The sequence below is a fragment of the Pistacia vera genome, unplaced genomic scaffold (assembly GCF_008641045.1).
Source record: "Pistacia vera cultivar Batoury unplaced genomic scaffold, PisVer_v2 Contig51, whole genome shotgun sequence".
Lineage (NCBI taxonomy): Eukaryota > Viridiplantae > Streptophyta > Magnoliopsida > Sapindales > Anacardiaceae > Pistacia > Pistacia vera.
In genome coordinates, this window is record NW_022196346.1 from 860,468 (window position 1) to 876,361 (window position 15,894).

Sequence of the window (15,894 nt, forward strand, 5' to 3'; positions counted from 1 at the left end):
TGGGTGGTGTTTATTATTTAGTTTTTTTAAATAATTTCTAAAATAAGAAGTTTGATTTTTTTATTTTTAAAATTAAAAAACTATTTCATTAACATATTTTAAAAGTAATATTTGAAAATGAAAACAATGAAAACGTGTTTGTTTTCTTTTTTTAAGAATCAACATAGATAATAAAAGCATGTAAATAAAACATGAAAGTCATTTTACAAGGAAAAAAATAAAGAATAAAAACATGAGAAATCTTTAATATATATTGTAATTAATATTTTATTTTGGGCATATAAATGATACACCTACCCAAATTAAATACATTAGATAATGTTAAACTTATGGAAAAAAATTATAAATAAGTATAGAAATGAATGCATCAACTATTACATAATCTATATAAGGAGCTTATTGATAATTTACACTATTTTCACAACTTGATCAAATTTTTTTTATATAAATATTGATTTTGTATTTTTTAAAACCAATAATTAACCGTTGATCATTGGTACACACTTCATAAAAAACTAAAATAGTTCAGATCAAAGATCGATTATATATATAATATTATTCTTATAGTATTTTTAATCTTTTAAAAATATATTAACAATAAGAATCATTCTTTTAATGTGCATCCTTGGATAATCCTATGAAATTAGGTGTCAAAATATGAATTAAAATGTAAGGTTGATGCATACTAAGCTTTAATTTAATCTCAAAAATGGTGAATCATTAGTTGTAGCCTGCTAAATTAGAGTCAAAACTCAAAATACTATATAAAAAGACAACTTTACAAAGGCAGCACGCAGAAGATTTGGTCAAAAATGGAATAATAATTGATGTATTAAGCAAATGAAAGGATCCAGGCTGACAAACTAAAACTCCAAAAATCTACTAATAATATTAATTAAAAAATTACTTAATCTCATAACATAACATTGTTAACCAAGTCAATTAATTGTTAATTTCCTGCTTAGGTAAATATTTACCAGATTTGGGTGAGAATTTGTCATATCAGACCCCTTCCACTTGCCTTTGAATTTGTCAAATTTAATTAAATATCACGGTTAATACTTAATATTTTGGAAAAACATCACTTTGGCCCCTTTTAATTTTTCTTAATACAATCAACTCCCAAAGGGTAAGTTACTATTTTAAAAATCTAATGGGCAAATGGTATTACTAAAAATTCTTTAATAGTCAAAAATTAAATTAATTATCTCTGGGTGATCGAGTGGTTCGATAGAGACTCTTGGATGTATTTCTCAAGAGGTCCTAAATTCGAGTCCCTCTTTAATTGCTACTTACTAATAGGGGTAGTCATCAGTATTCTTATCCAGTCGATAATTCTAGAATCCTAAGGGATTAGCTAAGATGCGTGTAATGTAGTCCGAACACCCCTAGTCATCAAAAACATCAAAAAAAAAAAAACAAAAGTAAATTAAATTAACACAGCATATTAATAATAGAGGTGTCGAATGATGTTGACTCGAACCGCCTGGGTCTAGATGATATGTGGTGTAATGCATATTTTAGTAACATACAAGTCTTCTGCACAGTTCAATGCAGCGAAATAAATAGCCTGCCTTAATCGTCCCCTTTGACACGTTATGTTACAATATTAACTTCATTTCTCATCACCAAAACATTGTTCTTCTCTCTCAACACAACACTTTTTTCTTCTACCTTTTGAAAACTCTTTTATCGAATATTTAACTTAAATTTTTTTTGTTGTATGAATCACACCTTTTATATATAGTCATGCTGAAAAGTAGTACTGCATCACACAAACAAAACAATTTTGTCAAAAGTATGCTAGATTTGCATGAATTTCTATGGGGTTTCTCCATTGTTTCTCTTGTTATTTACTTATTCCGTGGTCTCAGAAAGGCCATAGCCATGGCCTCTCTAAGCCTTAACTCTCCTCTTTCTTCTCCTTCTCTTCATCCTCTTTCCTGGGTCGGCCAGCTTTTTCTCCAACAAGGAGCAGCTGGCTCTTTGGTTTCTTTGGATTCAGAAATCCGGCAAGAGAATCATAATATTATACTTTCTGAAGAAGCTACACAAACTTTGCATGATGACAAAAATTCTCAGCAGAATTTTCATGACAAAAACCCTCAAGAAAATTCCTGTGTTTTAGATGGGAAAGTTGTGCAAGAAATTATTATTATTATGAGTGAGGGGTCAGTTGCTGCTTCTGCAAGTAGTGGAAAAGGAGCGATAAGGTTGAGGAAGAGGCCGGCGAGGCTTGTTGTGCCTGAGAATTGTGCAAACTTGGGATTGAAGAGTGAAATAGAGAGGAATAACAAGTTGGAAAGGAAAGAGTTTGAGGTTGAAGGAAAAGATTTCACTTTGGCTAGTAAGAAAGGAAGAAGAGAGGTTATGGAAGATGGATATGGAGTCATGGTTGATATTCTTGGAGATCCTAAACAGGTAATTTAACTTACAATAATCTCTCTATAGTCTTTACAATAAGAATCTGACTACTTTGGATGCAACTAAAACTAGGTATATCACGTTTCAAACTCTAATTTCTTGGTGTCCAAGAGTCTTATAAAGGGCAAAAATCGGTGCATAATGTAAGTTTTGATGCATGAATATCATTTTAAATGTACCCAATACAGTAAAATTCTTATACTTTCTACGATTTTGGTGCTAAAAATTTTCTTTAACCTAAGCATTAGATAATCTAACTTAATATTCAAGTACTAGTAGTTTGAATTCTTTCCTTTACATACTTTTTGTTTTGTTTGGAATAACAATATTACCTATATGGTTTCACCAGGCATTTTTCGCTGTAATTGATGGGCATGGCGGCCGAGCCGCGGCAGATTACGTGGCTGAAAATTTAGGAAGAAACATAGTGAAAGAGCTGGGAAATGATGGGGAAAAAAATTTACAATTAGAAGATGCAATTCGGAAAGGTTACCAGATCACAGACACAGAGTTTCTTAGTAAGGTAAACTTTGAAAAGTTCAACACTCTTTTGAAAAGCGTGTACAAAAATTGACTTGGTCTTTAACAAGATTAATTAATTACACCGTTTTCAACAAGCATTCACATTGTTGCTTAATTCAATACTCAATATTCTTATCAATTTTGGTTAATATATGAGTAAATTTTCTATTACATATAACATACATAAACAAGTTTTTTTGGCATATGCATTGTCTTGAATGTGCGTTTTGTTTTTCAGTTTTTCTTGATACAGTATTACTCTTTGTAAAATATTATGAGTCGAACATTTAATTGACCTTGCTGGTTCACTACGTAACAGCGATCCCACTACTTTCAAAATTGACAGATACATTTTTAAAATTAAAATCAGCAAAATACTGAAGTTTCATGAAGTTTAATAAAAAACTGAAAACTTAGGGGAGACAGATAAATTTCACAGTCTGACTTTGTGTAATATTCATTAAAAAAAAAAACGTTTATTTTGTGTATTCATATGGGATCTTATTTCACTTACAGGGAGTTAGTAGCGGAGCTTGTACAGCTAGTGTGCTATTGAAGAATGGTGAGTTACATGTAGCAAATGCTGGTGATTGTAGAGTAGTTTTGAGTAGGAAAGGAATAGCTAATTCTTTGACAATGGATCATCGTCTAAACCGGGAAGATGAACGACTTCGAATTGAGAATGCAGTTAGTTCTTCAATCTGTAAATTTTTTTTGTCAATAGAATTGGATTGTTTTTGTATCAATTGCAATACTTATTAAGTTTTAACATATATTGCAGGGTGGTTTTGTGCATAATTGTAATGGAGTTTGGAGAGTTCAAGGTACACTTGCCGTTTCTAGATCTATTGGAGATTTGCATTTGAAACAATGGATCATTTCTGAACCAGAAATTAGAAGTCTTCCATTGACTTCAGATTGTGAGTTCTTGATTATGGCTTCTGATGGATTGTGGGATAAGGTATGCTGAATTGCTTATATGTAATTATTTACACAAAAAAGTTGTAAACATAATTAAAAATAAAACATCAAAACCAAATTAAAAAATAAAAAAACACCAAAATTCTCTCGAGATTTGGCTAAAATTTTGACAAATTCTTAACGGTTTTAAAAAAATATCAAAAAAACTTCGTAACCTTCCTTCAAATTGTCAAAGATCTCTCTCAAAGTTTCACAAAATTTATCAGACATTTCACTAATAAAAAAGGTGTTTGCCTAACGAAAGTGAATGAAGTTTACCTAAAACTAAAGCACTAGAAGCTAAGATATCAAATTTGAAAAAAAAAAAAAAGAAAAAAAAAATGTAAACACTGTGCTTAAGACTTTTGGTTTCCTAAATTTATCTATGATATATTTAAGAGCACAAGTTGATGAATTTTGTGTGAATTAATCAGGTAAATGAACAGGAGGCAGTAGATGTGGTTTCAAGAGACAATAACTCATTAGAGTCTTGCAAAAAGCTTATCGAGATATCTTCTAGCAGAGGCAACATGGATGATATTACAGTCATGGTAATCAATCTTCAAAAGTTTGTGACGAACTGTCCTTAATTGGCAGAGATTCATGAGAATTTTAAGCGAAGGAAGATTACGGGTGAATAAATTTGCGCCAAAGAATTGAAACAATTTTGCATGATAAATTAGGAGGTTAGTATATCAGATTTCAGAAGATTTTTTCCAGTGGGCTAATTTTTGTTTTCTGTGGAGGTGTAGAAGGAAATCAATTCTTGTACAAAATTTTCAAATCATGCTAAATTTATTGCTTGACAGAGCTTTATTTGTACCAACTTATCCTGCATTGATTTGTTATCGATCAGAGTTCTACTCTAATTACTTTCTTGTCGACAGAGCTTTATTTACTGTTAATGAATATAACATGTTCAGCTAAGTACGAATCACCAATGCTAGGACAACTTTTAATTCATGATCATCTTCTGGGACATATTGTAAGTATCTGAAGTAAAAGAGTTGTATTAATGGATGTTCTTAGACTTAAGACTTGTGTAATGGACCTCATTTTCTTATAGTCTGAATTCTAAAAAATATATATAAAAGAAAAAGACTAATATCCTGTACCTCTCCAAAGTCAAATCTTGAATTTCCAGTCTGAAATATCATTAATACTGTGAAATTCCAAACATAGTTGAGAATGATTTTGTTTTGACATCATTGAAAGCATATATAATACGAGCATTTAGAACACTTTTACCTACGTTTTATATAGAAATTCTAAATTCTAAATCTAATGCCTCTTTCTATCTACATACATTCCAAAGGAAGTATTTAATCAAACAACCTGCAATCATGTCACTATAATCCTCGCAGCACATATCAGGCTAAACTAGCAACAAAAACTGCTAAAAAATCATGAGAGATAATAAATGTTTGAGAAGCATTAATTGATTTTCGGATTGAGATAAAACTTTGGATCTCTGAAGAACCTGACTATCATTTCAGCCTTGTCTGCTGATAGGTCTGTGTTCTCTAGAATGTATTCCTTTGATGCTTTAGCAATTGCTTCAATTGAACCAATAGCTTGATTAAGCTGAAAGAGAAGAATGAGAAGGCGTTATCATTTTGAACAGGAATTCATCTTTGAGTATGGTCACAAAATATAGCTACACTGCCAAAATTTTACAAGCTATTGATTGATTTAAAATTCGCAGTATTGTTGACAATATCCATTGTCGAACTGGATATTGTGCAATGCAAGATTCGACTTATCAGAATGCTTGTAAAATACGAACTTTATGAACAATTATGGTTCATTGATTACATGTTTGTGACTTTGTGTCCAGAAAACCTCCTCCATGCATGTATATGAACTCAGAATGCTCACAGAAACCAATAATTTATTACTTAATCGTATCTAAATTCAGAACTGTAAAATGAAATGAATGTCAAGTCAAGACAAAAAAAGGCTTCAAATTGTTTGAAATTGGACTGAGCTTCTAAATTTTAGAACCTGTGTAAGTGAAAGCAAATTATATTTGAAGTTGTATCATGAATATATCATTCTTTATTAATTTTTCATATTGCCCACTGGGATGGATTAAGTCAAAAATTTTGCTCTAAAACTAACTAAATTCAAGAAATTTTGAAAATTTACTTGTTTTTCTACAACATTTTGTTATTAATAAGAAACAGCATATTATCAGGTTATAAATAAGAATAGATGGCAGCAAACAGTGGTAAACATCATATTATGACCAAAATAACCAACAGTTTATGACGTAACTCTATAAAGTTAGATCAAACTCACATTTGCGGAGAACAAAAAGATTTCTAATACTGAAATGGGAAGAAGGCATTGAACAGGTTGCTTGAATTAAAATAAAGTAAATTACCGCATTTGCATCATGATAATCTATAGATGGTATGGATGTGACCACTCCAAGGAAAATGTCCATTCCCTGCACTGATTGCCGTCTCTTCACATGCAATAGAAGGAACAAAAGAATTTAATGAATAATCTAGAATAGACGTTCAAGTAAGTGAATAACTTCCACCAACCTCAGTCTTCATTTTTGATATGGCATCTCGCTGCTTGCATGCTGCAGAATACCGGGTATACAATAAGCTACCTGAATGGAAACTGAAGCGAGCTTCACAGAGTAAGACTATACCTCCACGAGAGTGAGCTATTTTAACAATCTTTTCAAATCCCATCTCTATGTCTTGAACTGGCACAAATGTTGGTCTACCAAGTTCCAAACTATATCTTCATTAAATGCAGATAGGTATTCAGGATTTTAGAATAAGAATCAGAATACAGAGAGATAAGCTTGAACATTGTGTTCAGGTAACTCACTTGAAGTAAGAGCGAACAAAAGAATCATTTTGGTCTCTAGTTGGGAGACTGACAACAACATAGAGATGAGCAAACTGCTCCTTCAGTTTCTTCACTCTACAAAAGTCTGATCAAATAAGGGCTAATTGCATTTCCACCTGACCAAACTTATATGAAATAGCAAACAACTTGAATAGGGAAAAGTCCTAGACTACCTGCTAAAGACTGGCTCAATATTGTCGCAATTCCAGTTTGTTGCAAAGATGAATGAGATTGATAAACCTCCACAGTTAAAAATTAAGTCCTATAGAAAAAATCTCTAGAATTGAGTGATAAATGAATTAAAAACAAAATGCATACGGAAAATGAGAAGGTAATTACAGGAGCTATTCGAACAAAATTAAGGCGGAAAGAATTTGCACTGAGGAAGGAAGAGATAAAATTGATGAATGATGGGTGTTGTTCATCTCTCCATGTGCTGCTCATCATACAAACTCCAGCACCACCTTCAAACACAAAATACTACTGACTGAAACCATCATTTCAGGAAGACATACATGTAACAAGTAAAGATTTTTGAACAAGTATTTAGTGTAGCCTGCTATTATCAGCATCCAAATAATCCATCCCCAATGATGTAAATATAACTTTATACAAATGATATCAATGTTTTCGTCTTTCACAGTTTGAATGAAGAAATCAAACACAGAACATGAGATTGACATTGTATAAAATACACACCCTAAGGTATCAGAGACATAACTTAGTTCAACTCAGTGAAGTCTACCGACAAACATTTAAAGCATATCTCTATTAGTGTCTCATACACATGTAGCAAGAAGCTGAATGAATATAAAAAAGTTTTCTTTTGGAATTCTTAAAGCAACTTGTGAGTAAACCTTACAAAAGAAATTTTCTGTTATGCAGGTCAACTTATATCAATGAAACAAATTCATATTTAAAGATACACACAGAGAAAGACTAAATAACGAAATAAAGACAGAGCAGAGCTCAAAGTTTTCACATCCTTGTTCGCATTGCGGTATCAAATCAACCTTAACTGTAACTTCAATACTATCTAGTAACCAATTAACAGCTATCTAGTACCTTTATAAATTTTTCCTTCCTATGTTTGTGTAGAAAACATTCTTTGAGTACTTTTGAATAAAGTACTTTCTACAAAAGCACTTTCCAAAGAGTACTTACTAGAAATCACTTTCGAAATAGAGTACTCTATGTGAAAGCACTCAAAACCTCTTTCTGAAAATTAAAATAATGAAGTATTAAAAAAAAAAAAAAAATCAACTTTTTTTACCTAAAATGAAATCTAAAAAATTAAAATTTGAAGTATTTAAAACGAACACTTAATCTCTTCGCTTAATCATTTCTTCTTTTCTTGAGATTCTCAGACAAAAAGATCAATAGATAACCACATTCTCTTTCGAAAAAAAAAACTATTCAATTTGTTGTTTCTTCAAACAAAAAGAAAAATTAAAAAAAAAATCCGTTTACGAGAAGCTTCGAAACTAATTTTGATTTCTTTATTCTGCGTTTTCAGACTAATGAAAATATAAAAATAATGAAATCGAATTTCTTGTATTTCTTGTTTGGCTGCCGAGAAAATAAAATTACATACGTTTTCTCGGAAACCAAACAATCACGGAGCTAATCAAAAGAATTAAACCTGAGTTTGCGAAATGTGATGTGTTCTGGCGTTGGATCGCTTAGCTTGATTTTTGATGCGCCATTTTCAAAGAATTAATGAAAATTGTTGAGAGTGAGAGATATTTTGAAAGTGAAGCGGGACTTCTAGTTTCAACTCAACTTAAATAGTAGTGCTGCAAAACTCAAAGCCCTAAAGTTTATGTATTTACAGAATACCTAAAACAAAGTTTTTTTTTCTTAAATAAAAAATGAATTTGATTTTTAAAATTTAAGACCGTGTTGATAACTTTTGTCCAAAATATTTTTAACAAAATGAAATAATAAAAATGCTAAAAAGGGGAAAAAATGAAAAAAGAATAACCTTTTTTTTTTTTTTTTTTTTTCAAAATTCTTTTTATATCCGATGATAAGACAATGTGAGAATTGATGCATAAAAATTACATCAATTATCAATTCACTTTAAATAATCTTTTGATTGGCAAGATAGTATAAAAGAGAAATATTAAACGAAAAAATTTATAATTTAAAAAAAAAAAACTAAATAAATTTAAATATTAATGCATAAAAAATATTAAAAAATGGGTATTGAGAACATATTTTTTACGCAAATAGAATAAGCTTTGCCATATTAAGATAGTAGAACTATTTTTAACCAATAGTGTTTTATAAATCCATTTTCTAAGTGCAAATTCTATTAAATTTTTTAATTTTATATTATGTTTCCTATAGTATCAACTAAAAATAAGTACAATAAAATCTTTTTATAGTCATAATGGTATAATAAAACTAATAGTAGAATCAAACAAGTATAGATTATAACTTAATAGTGATATAGTTACAAAATTATTGTTTTGACTTAGTTATTCTTGGTGCAAGTTCAAAGATCTACATTGGCCCGTTTTACTGCACATGGCAAAAAGGAGAATGTCCCCCACTTCATCGCACAACTGCTTTGTTCCTACCACCAAATAATACTTCCAAAATCAAGTCGTGTGATGGAGGCATCATTAGAAATTTCAAAGGTTATTATCGTCAACGCTTTAATCGTGTACTTTTAAAATAGATAGAAGATCATGTCTTGAAACCAACAAAGATAAGTGTCATTGATGAAATTGTAAATGTAGTTACTATAAGGTCAATTGATATAAAGTCACAGACAATTACCAATTGTTTTAAGCACTGCAAAATTAGGACCGTTGATATCAATGAATTGCAAGTTACAAATGAAGTTGATGAGGAGAATAAAAAAGTCATTGCAGAATTGAGTGATCAGATTCGACAACTTTACTACATTAATCAAATGAATATTAATGTCTTCTTTAATCATTCAAATGAACAACAAATCATATATGCTTTAACTGAAGAAGAAACCAATATTGCTAAATTAGATAAGAAGATGAAATAGATAATCCTGAGAATGATAATACCGAAATACAAAAAAGTTTCATTCTAGTAAGCTATAAACATACTTGATAATATTTTGACTTCAACAAGAAGGTGTCCATGCCCGAGAGTTATTACGTATCCGCAAGTTCAAAGATGTGATAAAAACTCTAAAGCATAAGTTATTGTCCCAAACAATTTTAGATAAATATTTTATTTTATCTTAAATCTTTAATATAACATGTAATATATTTTTTCCAATATAGAGATAATTATTACTATGTGAAGACAAGTTCCTTAAGACATGACCTATAAAAAATTATAACTTATCACAAAATGAAGTTTATTTTCATTTATAATTGATCTAAATTATGACTAATTTTTTTTATAACTATATGAAAGTTATTCATATATAGAATATCACTATAGAGATGTCTCACTATATATGAATATTTAATTTTGTTGATGCTTGATTTTGACCCAAACTAATCGCACGTGGGAAATGTTGAGCTGACTTAGAAGACACACGTGTATGGAAGTATTGAACTGAATAAAGGATGGGGAGCAATGTTTAAAGTGGTTCAGATGCTTAAATAAGCAAATCCTACGTCCACTGGTATTGTATTAATATATGAGATCAGGTCGCATTCAGCGAGCTGACTTACAAGAGATTAGGGTTTAGGGTTTATACCTTAAACCCTAAATTCTAAACCCTAAACTTACAAGAGATTACAAGAGAGAGAGTATATATATGTGATATTCCAGAGAAAAATTAGTTAATCCCACAAATGGGAGAGGAACCCTCCATTTATAGTGGGATGAGTTAAGGTAATGATTATTAAATCTGCGAGTGGGTCAGATTGCCGTGCAAATCATTCTTTGTGTCCCGTTGCTCATCTGCTCGAGTGATTTACGCAACATGTGCAGGGATTAAACACGTGGACCATCTTCAGCCTTTCACCAGTCTGGGCCATACCCACTACACTAGCAGAAGCATGCCGCTTGTGTCAGCGTGCGACATGGCTGCGTCTAAATGACTGTATGACTTACCTAAGCTCTGATCGCCTGTGCTGACAGGACTCTGCGTCAGCTCTACTTTTTCAGGCATAATAAATTTGAACCATAATTAGGCTCAACTATCTAATCTTTCTTATTGAAGATTTTTTTTCGTTTATAGATATTCGTTTTAATATATTTTAAAAAAAAATTTAGTAACTTTAAGAAATTTTTAATAATTTTGAAAATTGTTGATACTGGAGTCTTAACGCTCCTCAAGTCTCAACTATATTTCAAGGACGGATGAAAGTAACGCAATTTTTAAACCATTTTTAATATTTTGTACTTACACGAGGCCAATATTTTTTTTTGTTTATGGGCCTTCCAAGGCCCATAAACTGAAAATCTCTTTCCCTCTCTCTCTTTTTTTTTTTGTTATCTCTTTCTTCTTCTCCGTTATTTCTCGTTACTTCGCTTCGTTAAAACAGACTCAAAATTCTGAAGGAAGAAGACAATAGAAATGGATTCAGCAAACTCCAAAGCCTCTAAAGGCGTCTCTGCCCCTTCTCAATCATCTTCTAAACGACTTTTGTTCGACCGCCGCTACGGTTGGGTGTAAATATCTTTTCCTTCTTTCACTCTCTCTATATCTCAATTTCATTGTATACTTATATAAATATACATTACACAAAATGGGGTTAATTTTTTATTTTTATTTTCGAATAATCTGATTTTGTAGGTTTGATGAATGGAAGGACCCATCTGAAGAAGCTCTCGCTGGAGGCCGAGGAATGTGAGTTTTCTTTTCTTTTGTTGATTTTCTCTTTAAACCCTGCTGTTTGTTTGCTGAGAATCGAAGAGAAAAGTTGAGAAATTTAGTAGATTTATATTTTTATAGTTTGTAAAAGAAGTTAGAACATGTGGGTTTTTAGTGTTATTTTTAAGGGTTGTATTATGAACAGGCATTTTAAAATAATGATATCCCTGTAATGGAGATAGGTTTAGTCCTGGTTTTAATCCGGTAACGTTACCAGTTCAATGAGATTTATTAATTTTAATGTAAGAATTGAAATATTTTCCAGTTGATAATGGTATATGAATTGTAACATATAGTTGCTATATCAGTGCACAATGTTAGTGTTTTCACGTTATTGACTGGCCATTGCACATTACCGAATCAATACTTTAGGATGATTTAGGGTTTAATTTTTAAATTAAGTTAGAACATGTGGGCTTTTAGTGCTGTTTTCAAGGATTGTAGTATGAAAGTGGCATGTAAAATCCCAGTAGTGGAGATACGTATAGGCCTGGATTTGATCAGGCAACATGAATGAGTTAAATGAGTTTTAGTAATAGTAATGTCATGCTTGTAATATTCAACTTCCAATTAATTATGGAATATGAATTGTAACATAAATTCACTTTATTAACGCACAATGTTACTTTTTCCATGCTATTGAGTGGCTAGTGCACATTGCAAATTGAATACAGTTAGATGTTTCAACACTTGTTACATGCAATCTGATCTTCCAACATTTGTAACCTTACCTGGGTTACTGACCTGTCGCTTGGTTTCATAGCCTGAAAGACTGGAAAGAGAATTTCATAGAAGTCAACTGTTCAGCGACACCATCAATATGGTTATTAAGAGTAGTAATACTACAAGAAGGTTGTTTTTTTTTTGGTTGCTTATGAAACTGACTGAAGTTAATTGCCTTTCTTTCAATTTTACATTTTGTTATTAGCTGAATCTAATGTTATTAGCAACATCTTATGCTATTAGCATCACTTTTCTATGTCATCAACTAGACATTTTTCTAACGCTGTTACTGTGATTTTAGTATAGTGTAGCTAATTTTTCTTTTTATAACTTTTAGTGCCTAAATATTCACTCACTAATGAATGTTTATTTCTCTTACTTTTGAAAAGGTTTTGCATATTGCCTATCGCAAAAGCTGTCTTAAAAACGGCTTCAGACTCGGTATGATGATTTTTCTTAGTTAGAATTCATTCTTTATTCTTCCTTTTTCTAATTTTATATTTTATTTGGTTTATAACATTCTATTAACTTTGTACTGTGCTGTTTTTAATTTTCACATGGGATGAGCTTGACTTCTATAAGTTGTCAATTATTAAATGGGTGAAGAGAAGTTTTTTTTTTTTTTTTATTTAAAGAGGGTACCTTGTAGGTCCTGATTGGACTTTTTTGTGGTTTATTCACCAAAAAGTTCTTTGTTAAATTTCCTTGCTTTTTTTCTTAGATTAATTGTTTGTTTTGATAAGATTTGTATGCATGTTGTGGTAGTTATACTTGAGAGTTCTCTGAATATCAATTTTGGCCATGAATTTTATGATGTTAGATTAGTCTATAAGAAATTAATGCCCCAGTTAAAGCTATCTAGAAAGAATTTACTAGGCGCTACCTCCTGTAGTTAGCATCTTTTTGTTCAAACTTTACATCTTCCATGACTTTGCACGCATTTAAAATAGTTTAGATCTCTTGATAATGATACTGAGGAGTTGTTGGACATTGTCGTGATTACTCTAATGTTGCAGATATGGTGTATTGACCTATTTTAAAACATATGTTCTGATTCATTTTGACAGTTTTTTCCATCTCTGTTTGGAATTTTTTTTTTTTAAATATATTTAAAATTATGTTTATACTATTGGATTTAGCTTTTAAGTCCACAGTTGGACTTGGATCAAGCAGCTGATGCTTTTGGAAAATTAAAACCAAATATTAAGTGTGGTCAACATTTTTTGTTCTTTGACCTTAAACATTGTCTGTGTCTTAAAACATAAATGCACATATTCAGTTGATCTATAAATGGTTTTCTATCTTCTCACAAAGTTTGAAGGTTTGTATTTCGTCATACATTGTTGTCATTTATGAATGAGCTTTATTTCTTCCTTTCATTTCCTCTCTCTTTCCGTTTTCTTTGTTCCTGCTGTTGTTCTTTTAATTAAGCAGGTCTTTGATTTCCTATGACCAGTTCTAGCCAAATACCCACTTGAAAGTGAATGTAAAGTTACAGAGTCTCTGTATAACCATCCTGTCTAGTATGCTTGCCATGTGGGTAAGGTAAAAGGATAAAATCATAATGGTGACCATTTCCACTATCAATCCATTTAGTCCTCTGTCCACATAAACTGTTCTCCTGTCCCTTTTCTCTGAAGATACTTCATGTTCATGCCTAGATATGTAGTTATAACTATATGGTTGACATGAATTAACGCTGTGCATATCTTTCCTTCTTGTGATGTAGTCCTTTGCATTTTCATTTCCTACCCTTGTGTTTATGAATTTGGCATTTAACCATTCTGCAAGTGCTTTGCATTCAGCATACTTGTTTTCTTGTTGCTTTTCTTGTTTCCATATGCTTCCAAAGCTTAATTTCGTAAGCAGTAATTTAATGCATCTTCACATAAATAATGTTCTCTAACAACACTGATGGATATCACCTACAGATACAACATTTAAATGATTTGCACGACTGATGATGAAAAATATTATATATTTTTTTATTTATGTGTCTTTAACTGCAATTTCTGCAGATCAACCTTGCAGCAAGCTCTGCTGTTGAAGTTTATGAGAGGCCAGAGCTCCTCTCTCCTCAGTCGCTGAAGGCTAGTTTCAATGGTTGGATTCACAACATCTCATCTTTTGTTCAGAAACCAGAATTCAACTGTCTTACCGTCAAAGGAAATTCTACTTCAGATTCTATTATTTACTCTTCACATCTGCATATCGGCAACAGAGAATGACAAAAGGATTAAGCATGAACATCTGCCCTGTATTTTTACTTATAAACGGCAATCAGTGTTGCAGGTATATGTAGGCATGTAAATGGATTTTTATGAGCTGAAACACCGGAAGGTATACCTTGCGATGGACTTGCTAGAATAGCTCTTGATGCTGGTAATTATTAAATTTATTAGTATTGCGATTATCATTTTCATAATATATTCTTTGATTCTATAAAGCAGTGTGAGTTTAGTAGCGGAAAGTATAAGCCATTGTATGCGGATTATCTCATTCTTACTAAAAAATCACCATCCTTATTGAAAGTTCTACAAGGGCTCATTTGAAGAGTTTGTGTATAAGTTTAAATTCATTTTTGCAGTTTATGAGTAAACACTGGTACAAGTTTATGCAAGATATCTCATCTGTTTTAATGCTCAATCTGGATTGCATTGTGAGTTTGAAATTTCCAAGTGAAAAAGGGAATTTCGGTTGGTTCCCAACATTGCTTTTATAATATCCTGGGAGGTTAGGGGTTGATTTCCTTTACAAAAATCTTAAAAGGGGATTATTTCGATTTGCTGTGATCCCATGTTGAGAGGGTCGGGTCGCTTTAATGAAAGGTAAATATTATCACTTCACGAGTTAGTATTTTGGGTAATTGATAAATGTCAGATCTTCTTATTTGCAAATAGAATAAATATTCTACTTATCGTTTCTTTATAATAAGAATAACATGAGAAGTTATGGATAAGTTTGGTTAAGTAACTATGGTTTGCATAATTCTAAATCATGTAAAAATCCATTTCGATGCCCAACTTTTAGAGACAAATTAAGAGAATTAGAGATAACTCAAGCCTGTCAATTCAAGGGCACAAGAGTGATGAAATGATATGATAAGCAATTTGTTGAAGAGAGGTTTTGGATTGTACCATTATATTAAAATTTATTAAATTGTGTTGTCAATAAAATTAGTTAAGAGCATTAAAGTTGTTCTTTATTTTAAAAAGCATTTTTCATATAAATAAAGAATATCTTTATTGATTTTTAAATATAAAAAACAATTTTTTTTTTCAAATCTAATAGACTTTTTAAATTTTAGGAAAGAGAATATGTGTTTCAAAAAAAGAAACTTAGTAGAAGAGATAAATCATAAATAAAATGCACAGAAATTTGTAATTTATTATTTAAAATTAGGATAGAGAGTGAAATTTGACTTTTTTAATGTGGAGAGTTAAACTCACTCTTTAATTTATATTTAAAGAATAAATAGTCAGATTGACTCTTGTTTCTATAAATAAACTCTTTAAAATAAAAAGTTTAAATCATATAAAAAGTTCTTTAAAAATGCTCTAAAAACATAATTTTGG

The 15,894-nt window shown here is 30.9% G+C and overlaps 3 protein-coding genes across 3 annotated transcripts; 2 read left to right on the top strand and 1 right to left on the bottom strand.

The window, feature by feature from the left end:
• Nucleotides 1-1,613: 1,613 nt before the first annotated feature.
• LOC116106225 (probable protein phosphatase 2C 2) lies at nucleotides 1,614-4,951 on the top strand. The gene is made up of 5 exons (XM_031392572.1): nucleotides 1,614-2,421; nucleotides 2,774-2,947; nucleotides 3,463-3,633; nucleotides 3,728-3,907; nucleotides 4,341-4,951. Exons 1-5 carry the CDS (start codon nucleotides 1,750-1,752, stop codon nucleotides 4,494-4,496), a joined length of 1,353 nt encoding a protein of 450 aa, XP_031248432.1. The 5' UTR covers nucleotides 1,614-1,749; the 3' UTR covers nucleotides 4,497-4,951.
• Nucleotides 4,952-5,335: 384 nt separating this feature from the next.
• LOC116106137 (protein PARTING DANCERS) lies at nucleotides 5,336-10,891 on the bottom strand. Its single transcript, XM_031392485.1, has 8 exons — nucleotides 10,834-10,891; nucleotides 7,117-7,241; nucleotides 6,951-7,039; nucleotides 6,757-6,852; nucleotides 6,572-6,666; nucleotides 6,459-6,499; nucleotides 6,293-6,376; nucleotides 5,336-5,490 (listed from the first exon to the last, which is right to left on the bottom strand). Exons 1-8 carry the CDS (start codon nucleotides 10,889-10,891, stop codon nucleotides 5,341-5,343), a joined length of 738 nt encoding a protein of 245 aa, XP_031248345.1. The 3' UTR covers nucleotides 5,336-5,340.
• Nucleotides 10,892-11,229: 338 nt separating this feature from the next.
• LOC116106224 lies at nucleotides 11,230-14,735 on the top strand. The gene is made up of 4 exons (XM_031392571.1): nucleotides 11,230-11,394; nucleotides 11,519-11,572; nucleotides 12,709-12,760; nucleotides 14,338-14,735. Exons 1-4 carry the CDS (start codon nucleotides 11,300-11,302, stop codon nucleotides 14,545-14,547), a joined length of 411 nt encoding a protein of 136 aa, XP_031248431.1. The 5' UTR covers nucleotides 11,230-11,299; the 3' UTR covers nucleotides 14,548-14,735.
• Nucleotides 14,736-15,894: the final 1,159 nt, after the last annotated feature.

What these genes read in the sequence shown, in the direction of transcription:
- LOC116106225 (XM_031392572.1), top strand. Translation starts at nt 1,750, where the DNA reads ATGCTGAAAAGTAGTACTGCATCACACAAACAAAACAATTTTGTCAAA. An exon ending in ACACAGAGTTTCTTAGTAAG is followed by an intron (nt 2,948 to 3,462) that starts GTAAACTTTGAA and finishes TTTCACTTACAG; the next exon opens with GGAGTTAGTAGCGGAGCTTG. An exon ending in GACTTCGAATTGAGAATGCA is followed by an intron (nt 3,634 to 3,727) that starts GTTAGTTCTTCA and finishes CATATATTGCAG; the next exon opens with GGTGGTTTTGTGCATAATTG.
- LOC116106137 (XM_031392485.1), bottom strand. Translation starts at nt 10,891, where the DNA reads ATGCCTGAAAAAGTAGAGCTGACGCAGAGTCCTGTCAGCACAGGCGAT. An exon ending in AATAGCTCACTCTCGTGGAG is followed by an intron (nt 6,500 to 6,571) that starts GTATAGTCTTAC and finishes GGTATTCTGCAG; the next exon opens with CATGCAAGCAGCGAGATGCC. An exon ending in TATCAAAAATGAAGACTGAG is followed by an intron (nt 6,377 to 6,458) that starts GTTGGTGGAAGT and finishes TTGCATGTGAAG; the next exon opens with AGACGGCAATCAGTGCAGGG.
- LOC116106224 (XM_031392571.1), top strand. Translation starts at nt 11,300, where the DNA reads ATGGATTCAGCAAACTCCAAAGCCTCTAAAGGCGTCTCTGCCCCTTCT. An exon ending in CTCGCTGGAGGCCGAGGAAT is followed by an intron (nt 11,573 to 12,708) that starts GTGAGTTTTCTT and finishes ACTTTTGAAAAG; the next exon opens with GTTTTGCATATTGCCTATCG. An exon ending in TAAAAACGGCTTCAGACTCG is followed by an intron (nt 12,761 to 14,337) that starts GTATGATGATTT and finishes CAATTTCTGCAG; the next exon opens with ATCAACCTTGCAGCAAGCTC.